This window comes from Phalacrocorax aristotelis, chromosome 3, assembly GCF_949628215.1.
Source record: "Phalacrocorax aristotelis chromosome 3, bGulAri2.1, whole genome shotgun sequence".
NCBI classification, from domain to species: Eukaryota; Metazoa; Chordata; class Aves; order Suliformes; family Phalacrocoracidae; genus Phalacrocorax; species Phalacrocorax aristotelis.
In genome coordinates, this window is record NC_134278.1 from 68,293,897 (window position 1) to 68,307,066 (window position 13,170).

At 46.1% G+C, this 13,170-nt stretch overlaps 1 protein-coding gene across 4 annotated transcripts in view; it reads right to left on the minus strand.

The window, feature by feature from the left end:
• ZDHHC14 (zDHHC palmitoyltransferase 14) overlaps window positions 1-1,142 on the minus strand; it is a 121,650-nt gene extending 120,508 nt beyond the window's left edge. For 3 of the 4 annotated variants that reach the window (XM_075087858.1, XM_075087859.1, XM_075087857.1), the window contains exon 1: window positions 13-1,131. In XM_075087858.1, the coding sequence (XP_074943959.1) occupies window positions 13-263 (251 nt within the window). In that variant the 5' untranslated portion in view covers window positions 264-1,131. Of the gene's footprint in view, window positions 1-12 lie in introns of all 4 variants that reach the window. The other variant, XM_075087860.1, reaches the window with a different exon arrangement.
• Window positions 1,143-13,170: the final 12,028 nt, after the last annotated feature.

The following is a 13,170-nucleotide window of genomic DNA, read 5'->3' on the forward strand; positions in this document are numbered from 1 at the left end:
AATGTCACTTACTCAAACGCAAAGAAGAGTCCACTGGTGACCAAGATGAGAACAAGAGTCAGGTAGAAGACTCCAGTCTGTCGAGCCATCATGATCCTCCCATTGCAGAAGAATTTGTTTCTTCCAGGAAAAACCTCCCATTTTCTCTTGGGTGCTGATTTCTTCTTCTTATGGGGAGACTCCATGGGAGACGAAGAGCTGTGTGTGCTGATCTGACTGTATTCGCAGTCTTTCATGGGCCCACTACCACCTCCAGGAGTCATCAAGAGAGAGTAAAATGTGGGGAGAACCCCACCAAAAATATATACAATATATATATGTGCAAATATTCTTCTGACCAAGAGAACCCTCTCCACCAGCCCCAGTTAATGAAAAAGCAAATAAAAAGATGAAAAGTCTGCTACCAGACTAGCAATAGGTGTATCACGCAAACACCAGTTAACTCTTCAGAAACCAAAGCTGTCATATCAGAAACGCTTGAGAGGGATCCTTCCTTCCTTCCTCCACCAGTTACAAAACAACCACGTAGGACAATCCTTTTTAAATCAACTTATCACAAAACAAGACCAAAAAAAAAAAAGTAATTATAAAGCAGTTAGGCTGTCCAAAAAAATTTTAGTCTTTTTTTTTTTTTCAAGTTTATTTTCAAATGGGAGGGGTTTTTTTTTTCCCTCCTTCCCACGCACACCCTGAGAGATTTCTCCGAGGGTCAGAAGGTTGGTCAAGGCAAGGTTTAGCAATCGAGTCTATCATTCATAGAGATTTGTTATAATCCTCCTTTGCGCAGCATATTTCACTGCTAAAAACGACCATTCCTAAAACGTTCCCTCAAGAGACACGCATAATAAATCATAAAGCAAAAAAAGAAAAAAAAGGGGGGGGTGGAGGTAAGAAGGACACCAGGCTGCAACTCCAGCTTCCGAGAAACACTTCAAGCTCTCCTCTTCCTGAAGCCGCGATTGATCGGGAGGCGGCGGCCGCTCCGCGCCGCGCCGGGGCGCGGGGCTCCCACGGGCCCTCCTGCCCCCTCTCACGCCTCCACCGGCGCGGATTCCCCCGATGCCGAGGCAGCCCGGGGCAGGGCCGGTCCGCGACACACACCAGCGCCCCGGGAGCAGGTCCTCATCCTCCGCCGCTCCCCCGCCTCACGGCGCCGCGCCTAGCCCCCGCCTCCCCCTACACCGCAGGTCCCCGCCGCCGCCCCATGCTCCCCAGCGCCTCAGCCCCGCGGGGCGGGCGGCCGTGCCCGAGGGAGGGTGCGGGGGACAGGACACGGAGGCTCCGCCGCCGGTGGGAGATCTCTGCCGGGACTTCGCCCTCCCTCCACCATCCTCGCCCGCCTCAGGGCCGCGGCGGGCGGTCGCGCTCCGCCGCCGCGCGGGCTCTCGCCCACGGCCCGCGGGGCTGCCGGGCCGCCCCCCGCATCCCGCCCCCTCCCCGCCGCCGTCCCTAGTTTCGCTGCGCTTTTGCCCGGAGCGAGGTGAGAAAAGCGCCCAGCGCCCCCTCGGCGAGCCGGAGAGCGGCGACTTTCTCTCCCCGTTGTTTTCTGGGAGCCTCTATCCCGGTTTCCCCCCAGCAGCCAGACCCGCAAGCAGCAGCTGCCACCTCTTCATCTTCAGGGGGAGGCGGTAACCGCCGCCGCAACGGCGGCCGCCCGCGGGGGGAGGCGGTGAGGGACGGGACCACACAGGCGCGCACTACCCGCCGCGCTCGGTCTGTCGGTCGGTCAGTCAGTCGGTCGCTTCCCGCCGAGAGGGCGGGCAGGTCCCCCGCACGAGCCCCGGCGGGGACACCGCGACGCCGGCCCGGCCCTTCCTCCAGCCGCTGGAGCGCGGCCACAGCGCTAACTCTCCCCCATCGCCGCCGCCGCCGCCGGGCGGGCCGCGGGCACAGAGCAGCGAGGCGGGCAGCGGGTGCCGACGCCGGAGCCCCGCTCCCGTCGCTTCCCCGTCCGCGCAGCCCCTCGCCTTCCCCCGGCCCACGCAAACCCGCGAGCCGCCCCCGGCACAGGCGCGCGCGCGCGCGCGCACACAGGCAGGCACGCGCCGCCGAGCCGCGAGCGATGTCCGCCGTCAGCCCCGAGCGGCGGCGGCAGACCCGTCCTCCCCTGCTGCCGCTGCCGGGCCGAAGGCGAACGAGTTGTGCGGGTGAGCGGTAGGGAAAGGGAAGCCCCGCCCACGCGGCCCGACCTAGCGGGACCGGCCCCCCCCGCCCCGCCCCGTGCAGGCTTGGACACGGACGCCCGGGGCGCGCCTCCCGTCCCGCTGGGAGATGTAGTTTCGGCGGAGCTGCCTCGGAGGGGGCAGGGCGGCGGGAGGGACTACAAGCCCCATCATGCTTTGCGAGCCGCCCCGGCAGTGGGGGGCGGAGCGGACCCGCCGGGAGGCGCGGGAGCGAGGCAGGGCCCGGTGCAAGGCGAGGGTAAAGAGGAGGGGCGGGGCTGCCGCCCCTTGAGGGTCTTCAGGTGGCCTCGGCCGGGCCGCCTGTGTCCGGCCCGCTCGGCCTTTGCTGGGCGCCGTTCCTCCGGGTTTGTCCTACCCTCCCCCATGGGCTGGGCACGGGCACGGGCACGGGCACGGGCACGGGCGCGGCCGCGGCTTCCGTCCGGGCTTGTGTTTCAGTCAGGCCTGAGGGCCGGGGCTGCGACCCTCGCCGCGTCCAGCCGGGCCCTGCCCCGCCCTGCCCCGCCCCTCCGCGGCTCCCTGCGCACCGGAGGGTGAGCCTGTCCCGCCTGCTCGGAGTCCTCCGCTGCACCGGCGGGACGGGCCGGCGGGCGACTGTCCCTGCTCGGGCCCGTACGTGCGAGGGTCTCACGGCTTTCTCGCTGGTGCCCGCGCGCTCCCGTGTTGGTACAGACCCTGACTCTCACCTGGCTTCATGAGGCTGATCCCAGAAAGGTACGAGCCACGAAGGAAAAGCTCTTCCAGAAACACAACCCTGCACCGAGCCCTTCTCGCGCAGTACCGCTCCGGTGCGAAATGACACCGGTGGAAGGGTCACCTGCAGAGAGCCCAGGTAGCCCAGGGGCTACCCACAGCTGAGACCGAACCACTCTCAGAGTTGCTCGCTGTTGTTTCTGCCTAGTATGTTGTCCACAAACCACTAGAGATAAGCGGGTGTGCACAGCGCTAACGTGGGTTTCACTTTGATGCATCTTTTAGAGAGATGAGTTTTGCAACCTGCTAGTGGAGTTGTGTAACATACAGAGGATGGACTAGTTTGGGACAGGCGGTAGGAATCTACCCTCAGTTCAAAAAACCCAAAAGCATACTGAAAAAAATTTCTGGAAAAAAGATATATTACAATCAGCCCGCATCTCTTTTCAATGTTGTCTTAGGAGAGACACCAAAAAAACAGTGGGAGGATGCAGCTGAGTTCTCATACATTGGCAATGTGTTTTCTCATAATTCTCATAATTCCATTTCTAATTTTGGAATGGAGTATTTATCCCTTTAATTTGATATGAAAAGCCAATTCTTTATGTATAAACAGTGCCTGATAACAAAAGAACCATGGAACAGCCTGACCACCACTGGATACTCCTCCTTCCTTGGAGGAAATTAATTATTTTGGTAACCAAATTGTTCAGAGTAGCCTGGTAGACCCTATCCCAGTGAGCCTCGGATCCATTTTATTGATACGCAGGAATCATTCTGGTAATGTTAATGCCATGTGGGGAAAATAGGGAGGAGTGTCTCCCTCTGCAAGGTGCAAAGGAGTGGTCCTTTGGCAAGTGGGCAGCCAGATGTGTTTTACTTTACAGTTTCTGGTATCATCTCTTGTGCAAATGCATTGGCATCCTTTTTCACACATGTAATAGATGCTGCTACGTTATTCCTTCCCACCTCCTCCTCCTCTTGTAGTGCCTGTTGTCAGCAGTTTGCCTCCTATCTCATAACTTGGATATTACAGCGTTTTTTATTCTTTGAAATGTTCTTTATAAACAGCTAATAACTTTTCTTCCTATCTTCATGAATACAGCATCAATATATGCCAGCAGAAGGCTGCTGACAGAAATTCTGTAGTTCACTGACAAGCATTTTTGGTCTTCATCAGGTTTTTATTAGCATATTGCTGGAGATCTGTCTTCAGTGCTTTGACAATATTAATGACTGTATCGTGTCAAACGGCACTATTCTCTTCTGAGATCATGAAATATTTTAGACATTTGCAAACAGAGCAAACAGTTTATGTAAAAAAGTCATTGTTGGCTTATCTTCACAGGTAGCACTCAGGCTAATTTCAGAAACACTCTTCAGAAGCAAAACATTTGTAAACAATACCAGCACCTCATTCAAGCTGCTGTCTCACTCCACAGTCTTTCCCTTGGGTTTTAAGATGTTATGGTGGGCAGTGAAATTCAGCCATATTAATTGAGATAAATGCATAAAGGAATTTGAGGAGTGCCTGGAAAAATAATTCCAAAAGTCAAACTCAGAAAACAAACACACTTTTAATTTCAATGGTGAATCTACTTTGATTCTAACAGGATCATCCAGCACCACACATTGTACTTTTCACATGACAGCCTGTTCTGGTCCCTAATCAGTACCAGTATTGCATTGGAATTTAGAGTACTGTTGATGTCCTTTTGCAAACATTATGAACACACTGTCAACACCTCTTTTAAGATGTTTTTAAAACAATTTGAAAACTCCCCTACAAAAAAGACTTTGCACAGCTAATACTTCACACAATTCAACATTATTCTTGAAATCATTTGTTATCAAAACATTTACGAAAATTGGTTTAAGGCACTGAAAAGATTAAATCTTAAACACAGTAGGTAGGACAAATATTCTCTTTTCAAAGAACTTTGTAGGATCATGTGTTACAGGATATACTCTTCAGATTTATCATTTGTGACTCAGGTTGATCTCGTGCAGTAGATGAATATGTTGCAGCAACATTACTTAGTTTAAAAAAAAAGAAGACAGACTATATTTTTGTTAGGAAAATGCTAATGAAAAAGCTGTTGCCGCTGAAAGTTACTATCTCTTATCCTGTCTGCAGTGCGGAGGTGTCATAAGGGCAGGTCTTAAAACAACAGGGAAGCTAATTTGCTGAGACGACGCGTCACCTAACATATATAGAACATCTGTAACCATGCTTCATGGCAGAATCTGCCTGGTTATGCTGAAAGCATTATCAGCCAAAGTATCTAAGTGATTAAGTAAACACAAACAAGCAAACTGTGGCATTTTGGACATAAGATATCTGTACTCCACACATCCTACACTGCCAAACCAATTGCTTTTTACTTCCAACCAAAAAAGGGGGATGAAGTGACAGGTATTGAACTAAAAGATCTGATATTCTGACAGGTGGAAAGAAATCTAGGCATTGCTGTGGACACATTTTCTAGGCGCATTTTTCACATCTTTCACAATGAATTTTGAAAAATAAATTTTAAAAATTTTGAAACAAAGTAGTGGTAAGACCATTGTCATGGGAGACACTCAAAGCAGCCTTGCAGGTCCAGACTTGCTGAATACTACAGTACATCATATGTGCCAGTTTACAATGTCAAGAGCACATAATACTAAGAGTTTTCTACAATATACCTGTTTTCCTAAGTATTTTTCTCCTTTTTCTCTGCTGTTTTTCAGAAGTAACTTCTCCCTGTACCACTGCTTGGACAGTGAGCCATCATTTTAGAGTCTTACCAATACCAACTATTCATTTTGTGAAAGCACTTAATCGCCTTGAAAAAGTTCTTGGGTAAACTAGAAATACTGTATTTCATAAACATTGACAGGAAGGGAGAGTGAGAATGCACATCACAATCACTCTCTAAGGAATCAAAAAAACAAAGAGGAGTTTTCATTACAACGATGTGATCAACTTAAGCAGGTCCAAAAAGCTTTTAAGTGTCTCTTAAGTCCTGCTTTTGAAAGACTGAGATGGTTAGTCAGTTATTGTACTGCCTTCCAGCAAAGTGTAACATATACTACTTCTCTGCAGTAGGTGAGTCAAGCAGGCAAGAGGAGGCAAGAAAGCTTTTTCATGGCAGGCTCTGGAGACCAGAATCAATTTTTTATTTACATTTATCTACTGCATGTTAAAACCATATCTTTTGATCGGGGTGGCTTTTTTCCTGTTTTGAAGCATTAGAAACACAGTTGTTTATAATTTAAAAATATGAAATGGCTTAATCATGTAGAGTCTGGAATATTTTAATAGTTTTTCAAATTCTAACTTTGGCTTTTTACCATATAGCCTCATTGCTTTGGATAGAAATCAGAACCTATTGATATTTTAATTCATTCCAGCAGAATAAGACAAGAATTCTCCTTAAAAATGCAAACAAAACCCAGAAGTTTTCAAAATTGGCCATGCTTCCCTGATTGATGACTGCCTCCAAAACTGAAGGGAGACTGCCTCAGAATCTTACAATTTAAACTGAAAAAATAAACACGAGCATTGTGCGAGGTCATCAGTGTGGTATTTTAACAGTATTTAACAATTCTTCTTGCTCTAATTTGAGTGACGGAAAGAAAAGTCTTTCATTCTGGGAAGCTGGCACACAACACAAGCCAACCAAAAGAAAGGGCCAGGAAAGTACAGTTACATGAGGAAAAAACCCTGAATTTTCCAGTGTTATCAGTCTTGGAGCACATCAAACATTCCCTCACTGGAGCCAGGAAATAATTTTCCTCAGTCTTACATCATGTATTAGTAGAGTACACTGCTCAAGCAGTGGAGTGAATTACAGTTTGTTTGACGTTTTGCTTCCCTGTGAAGAACCTTGTATTCATCATTGCTTGATGCAAAACAGCATCATTTAATCAGTCAATACTATACAGAGATTTCTGTATACTTCAGTGAAGGTCAGGTATCCACATTACCGATTCTCGATTAACATGGTTCATACAGCTTTATCCTAATCCCAGTTCACCAAACCAGTACTTTTTCTTCAGTAAACTTCCTCTTTAAAACAGCAATTTTTTTTTTTTCACAATACGTACAGGAAATGAACTTAGCACTTCAGAGAAATAAGCATATGATCATGGGTCATACCCATCTGTGCTCTTCACAGCACATCTCCTTCCCTATTTCTAGGTTGTTAAACTCCTTACTATTGAGCCAGGCCTCATTTTTTGTGTTCAACATGATTAATATTAAAACAAGCGTCTGTGTGAGTAGTAGATGAAACGGAGCTGAATATCCTTTCCACATCACGACAACCTCTCTTTCCCCCATGGTCTGCACGACAATCCCCACGTGATAAGAGAACTGCATACTCCGGCTAACTGGGAGCTGCACACACGCTGACTGGGGGCCAGCTGACTGCCACCAAATGACCAAAAGCAAAGTGACATAAGATGGGTGAGTGGCTGAGCAGAGCTAGCAGCTCACTAGCACTGAGGGAGGAAGGCCTCCCTCTCTCCCCCTTTCCCTGCTCCTAAACTAGCAGTGAAGGGGTGGCAGTTGTTCTGTCCTCTCCTCTGTTCAGACCCTTCCACCCTCTCCACTGCTCATCGGATGTTTTGCTGAGCTGCCTTTGTACAAAAGTATCAGCAGGAATATAAAACTATTCACTTCTTTTTTTCACCAAGTTAATTTTCTGCCACTTTATCATGCTGAAATGACTCAGCAAAGGACATGACAAAGCATTCAGGACTGGTACAAGAGAGGGGCAGGAACACATAAAGTGAAAGAGGAAAGAGTTTTTCCTATTTATAAATATATATTATATAAATTTAAATACATGCAGAATAAAGGGGCAGAAAGTAGGACTGTAGGCAGCAGTTAGACTGGATAGACTGCGACTGATCTTCGGGCTCAACCAGATGTGCTTATAGAGGCATCCCATAGGTGCAAGAGCTGGCAAAAAGTGAGAGGAGACAACACACAAAGACAGAAAATTAAGGGAGAGCTGGACCTTCGCCTCTGGTGGTGGACTGTTAGATAAGCTCAAGCCATCTCATTATGACTTGCCCGGGATGGTAGTACATAATGACCAAGTCCTTTCCATGGCATTAATTGTCTTTGTTCCACTGATTTTCAGAAAACGTTTAAGATCTTAATTATACTTAAGACTTCTACTCTCTTTCCTATTCAGCCAAGCAAGTTCCAAAGTCTTCCTTTGGGGAGAGAAGGAAAGTCTGACTGACACTTTAAACAATTGCGTAAGTCTGTTCCCATTGGAAACAAAACAAAAAATAATAAAATATACACTTACAAATGGTCATGTAATTAAAGGGATGCTGTCAACTGCGATTATTTTAATTAACCAATTAAAATAGATAAAATGTTTTGAGACAGAGTTCTTTAATATCTCCTGTGTAAAAGAATATCCCTTTTACAGGTGTTTCCTACTTGGGGCTATAGAAGGGCCTGGACTACTGGTTGACAAAAGAATAACGGCAAATATGCTCCAGTTTATATCATATACAACCTTTTTTGCCCCCCTCTGTTTATGTTTCCTGGCTGCCTCTTCCTTTCTCTTCTCTGCTGCCTCAGCAAATAACCGCTTACAGTACTGTGGGAACGTAGGAACTTGTGCTCTGCAGTGGAGTGCAAGAAAGTTATTCCATCCAGCTGATGCAGGAGCATGACACTCGTTTTGAGAAAAGCCTTCTTTATAATTATAGTCGTGGGCTGTTTCACTGTTTTGGACTACACACTTTGAGCATTTACAGCAGAACCACCCATTGCTGTCAGTGGAACACATCCATGATGTGTGTTTATATGGATTAAGACAAAATACAAAATAGTTTTCCTGGAGGAATTAGGCAATTAGAGACTTCTGTAAATCCCAGAGGGGGGCTATCTGCATCATTAAACACTTAACTAGGCCATCTCAAAACGGAGCTAACTGCTTCTGAAACTCTCTTTAATGCTTCATTGTCACAAGTCAGCATCATTAACAGGGAAAATTTAGTATCATATCATTGCTTTTCTCTTGCTCCTTTCTTTTCTTTCCCATACTCCTTTCCCTGCCTTCAGCTTGGTTTTGTGTCTCTTCTAGGCCTGCCGTCCCCCACTGCATATACTTTATTTCAGCAAACAGTAATGTTGGTCTTGGGTTTGATACCCACCCCTCTTTCCCACCTTCCTACCGTTAAGCAATGAGCAAAAAGAATAAGGGAGAACAGGTCATTTTACACCTCTCAGAGCTATTGTTTTCAGGACAATAAGCCATGACAGACTCGGGTGCAGCGCTGCAAGGACTGAATTAATTTCAAATCTGGAAAGTCTGCGTTCCTTCCCTTCCCCCCATCTAGCAAACAGGATAAAAAATTATTTCATTTACTTAATAAGTTATACTCTATAGGATTTGAATATTCAATGAGCACTGTATACAAAAGACTAGATATGACTCATGAGTCATATGGCTCATAACACTGGGGTAGAGAAAGGAAGTCTGACAACAGAAACGTGATAGTGATCATACACAAGTGTGGGCAGAGGCATAAAACAAAAACATTTTTCTGCTATTTTTGTTCATTTATATAGTTATCATTCCCATATTTCTGTGAACACTTGAATGGGCTTTGCTGTAGTCAGAAGCTTGTGCCCGACTAGGTCTGTACTTACGGCACCAGAGTTTTAGCAATTACTTCTACTACCAGTTGATGCAACATCTTGTGATGGAAATGGGATTTTCACTTAATAAATGCGTATTTCATATTGCAATCAGAGTAATGTTCTTAGAAGTTTGTCTTCTTCAAATATGCCCAAGTGGGCCTCATAAGACATATTTCTATTTTAACCTGTAAGACTGTTAGACATTAATGATTTTAACCAATAATTATTCTTCAAAAGATTCAAGATCTTCTTATAAGGAAAGGTACAGGATTATTTGTATGGTTAAGAGAAGGTTTTGGCCAAGATTCTGAGAGTGACTTGTAAAGGCTTTAGAAGATATGCTTTTTACACCAAAACAGGAGAATGAGTGTATAAATCTGAATTTTTTTAGAATTAGTTTATACTAATCTACTAACATCCATATAAATTCATTCTGATGAGCAAATGGCAGTCTGCAGTATAATCACATCTTAAACCAATAAAACTGTACCCAGCAAATTAAGGGAAACCGTTCAGAATTCTAAAGAAAATTATTCATGCAATAAATAATATGCAAAGGTTAGTCTTGGAGGCATTATGAACGGGTATGTTTTATTTGAGTAAAAGGGGTGTAGGTTCAGAATACTAGCAGGAATATAACAGAAAAAAGTCTTAACTTCAAGAAGAAATGAGGTTGGGAGAACAATTTAAACTCAGACTTGATGTAAACTTAACAAAAGCGTTTACCAGTAACCAGAGTTCCTCCCGGTGTGAAATCCATGTATTCATTCATACCATGGGTGTGTGTAAGCAAACACTAGAGAAATCTTTTCACTTTGACTATAGCAGGGTGCACTCTGCCTGCCTTCCCTCCAGCTCAGAGCACAGGAAGCGGACCACCCTAATTCACTTGCCCCTCAGCCAGAGCCCCAAGTGACCAATAACATCAGAAGGAAAGAGGGCAGGAGGGAAATGCTTGTGTTTCTGAGCTTGAAGAGCTTCAGATACCAGTAAGCAGGCTCCCCTTCTAACTTGGAGATACAAAGATAAATATTTCCACGTGGAAATTTACAGAGTGGGGTTACATGTAGAAGAACGAAGACTCCAAATACCCATAGTGAGGAGTCTGCATCCTTCATGCAAATAGAATCAGCCCTGGATGCCTCAGAGATGCTTGGTAAAGCTGATGGTTGAAGCTTCAGGTGGCTGCTCAGAGCTGAGGAGTAGGGGCAGGATATCAAGAGTGGAAAAGTCTGGCACTCACTGCCCATGGGAGAAGCAGGTGGATTTTTAGGGACTCCTTACTCAGAAGGAACACCTTGTCAGGGGAAATCGTCTGTAAAAACTTGCATTTTCTCACTTCTGAAGATAACTGCAACGAGGAAGGATTCCTCCACAGAGAAATGCTAGCAATAGGCAAATTACTGGTGGCATGAAGGGACAGCTCATGGGGATTTATGAGAGCCCATTTTAACTTCCATTTTTTGTGATTCTCATCCAGGCCAACTGGTGCAGACTAGCTCTGGCATGCAGATCAAAGCTAGGGCTTTCCTAGCAAACTAGCTTCATAATTTTTTTCATACTCACAGAAGCATATTTTAGTGCAAAATCCATCCATTTTTTTATCTGCATACCACAGCCCTGTCTATTATGCATTATACACAGCATTCAGCAATTGTGTGCTCTAACCACAATACCTAACCACAACATGTTGCTCAGAATAAGCCTAGCACACATCGGTAACCTTTGCATGGCCTACACTGCACACACACCCCACCTGCTGTTATTTTGCTTGCTCCAGCTGCCGCTGTACCTGCTCCTTGTGCAAGAGCTCAAGGAATCATGACAGCATCTCAGGCCTCTCCTGAGCCTGCCTGGGCCAGGTAAGCCATCTCTAGATGTGACATCTCAACACCTTGCAGAAACTTCCAGACCTACATGAAATAGACTTATTTTTTTTCCCGAGGAACAAGTTTTTTGCAACAACCAATACTTCATAACTTAGGAGATTTTGCATCTTGGAGACATTCCCTGTAGCACCATTTATGGTCTGTATCTGGGACAAGCAGTAGATAATCAAGAATTCTTGGCCGCAGGAAGCCACAAGTGAGATGCCTGTCTCAGAGTTAGCACCTGCCATTCAGCACTAACTAGCATTATGGGCATCCATGCATATTCAGGAGGTATCTGGTACAGATTAGCTCAGCAAATCCAAGGTGGGTCTGTTTACAGTCAAGCTCTTCAAAGCCATTCTCAACAGCCTGGATCCCCGTATAATCTTCTTCAGCAACACCGAAAATATTATCAGCTCTTTTCCCAGTGTGGACAAAAGGGAATAAAAGGGATTGCAGGAAACAAAAGACAGGATTCACATTCCCACAGGCTGTGTCTACACAGTTCTTATAACTACTGAGAAAAAATATCAGTCATTGTCAACTCTCCACTCTTCCAGAGTGGGTAGCTGGCACTCTCTCCCCTCTGCAGAACCTTGGCTTCTGTAAAGCTGGAGAACCTGTGTTTATTTCAGGCATTACAGCCTTCTAATCTTGGATGAAGTGCTTGTACCCAGCCAAACTGCACACACGCAGTGTTGGGAGGGACTGTGCACTCGGCTTGCTGACCACATGGACTGCCAGGAGACAGGGGATGCCAATTTCCCATGTTCTGTGAGAATCCCTATGACTGGACGCATCTCACACCATCTCTCTATGAGGGGTTTGGTGAACCCTTCAATGTGGATTAGCCCTGTAAGATTATGTCTTTCAGTCTGTCTATATCCATCTCAGCACTGCTGCTGCCTCAAAGCAGTCCTGAGCCCTGGGATGGTAGGCAAATATGTGTTAGCAACAGCACAGCCTCACAAGCACTACCTGGGTCTGTAGGGCAAGAAAGGCATGACTTTAATGAATGTTCATTCCAAACAGTGCTCACAGGGCAGAATTTTCTCTCCATACATGACCAAAAAAGCCACTAATTTCCTTCCTTCCTCTGCACCTCCTCAAGAAGACAAAAGCAAGGGTTTCCTCTTTATACAAAAAGACCAAAAAAACCCCAGTCCTCCCGCTTCCTTTTCCTACCTCCTTCCAAAGTCATGAAAAGCACCAGTTTATCTCTCCTCTCCACCAACGCACCCAAAGCATACAACTCTCCATCTTCTTAACACCTCATAATCTTAACTCCTGCCTCTGAGAAGCTGGCAGGCTGAGGAATGTTCTTTGCAAAGGTCAGTGGTCAGGCCTGAGCCATGAAAGGCTCACACAGGAACAAAACCCAAGCTCTGTCAGACAGATTGACAGTATCTCACCGCTTTGCTGCCTGCCCCAGATCCCCTCCAGACAGAGGCAGCCCACATTCCCTACCATCCCTCCCTAGGAGGCCAGCTGTGGAGCTGAGATGAAGGAAGGAAATACTTGCCTTCTAAGCCCTTACTCAAAATAGACAGCAAGCAGAAAACTTTAATTAAAAACATGCTGTAAAATAGAGGTAGATCTGTATGTACAAAATATTTCTCATAAGTAGAGGAGTTTGCCATAATTAACCCCTCAAATTAAATAACACCAAGTGCTTACATGTTAAGGTTTCATCTAGTGTTGCTATGCAGACCACATCAGTGGATAAGCATTGGATTTGGCCTCCATGAATAAGTGATGCTCAGGC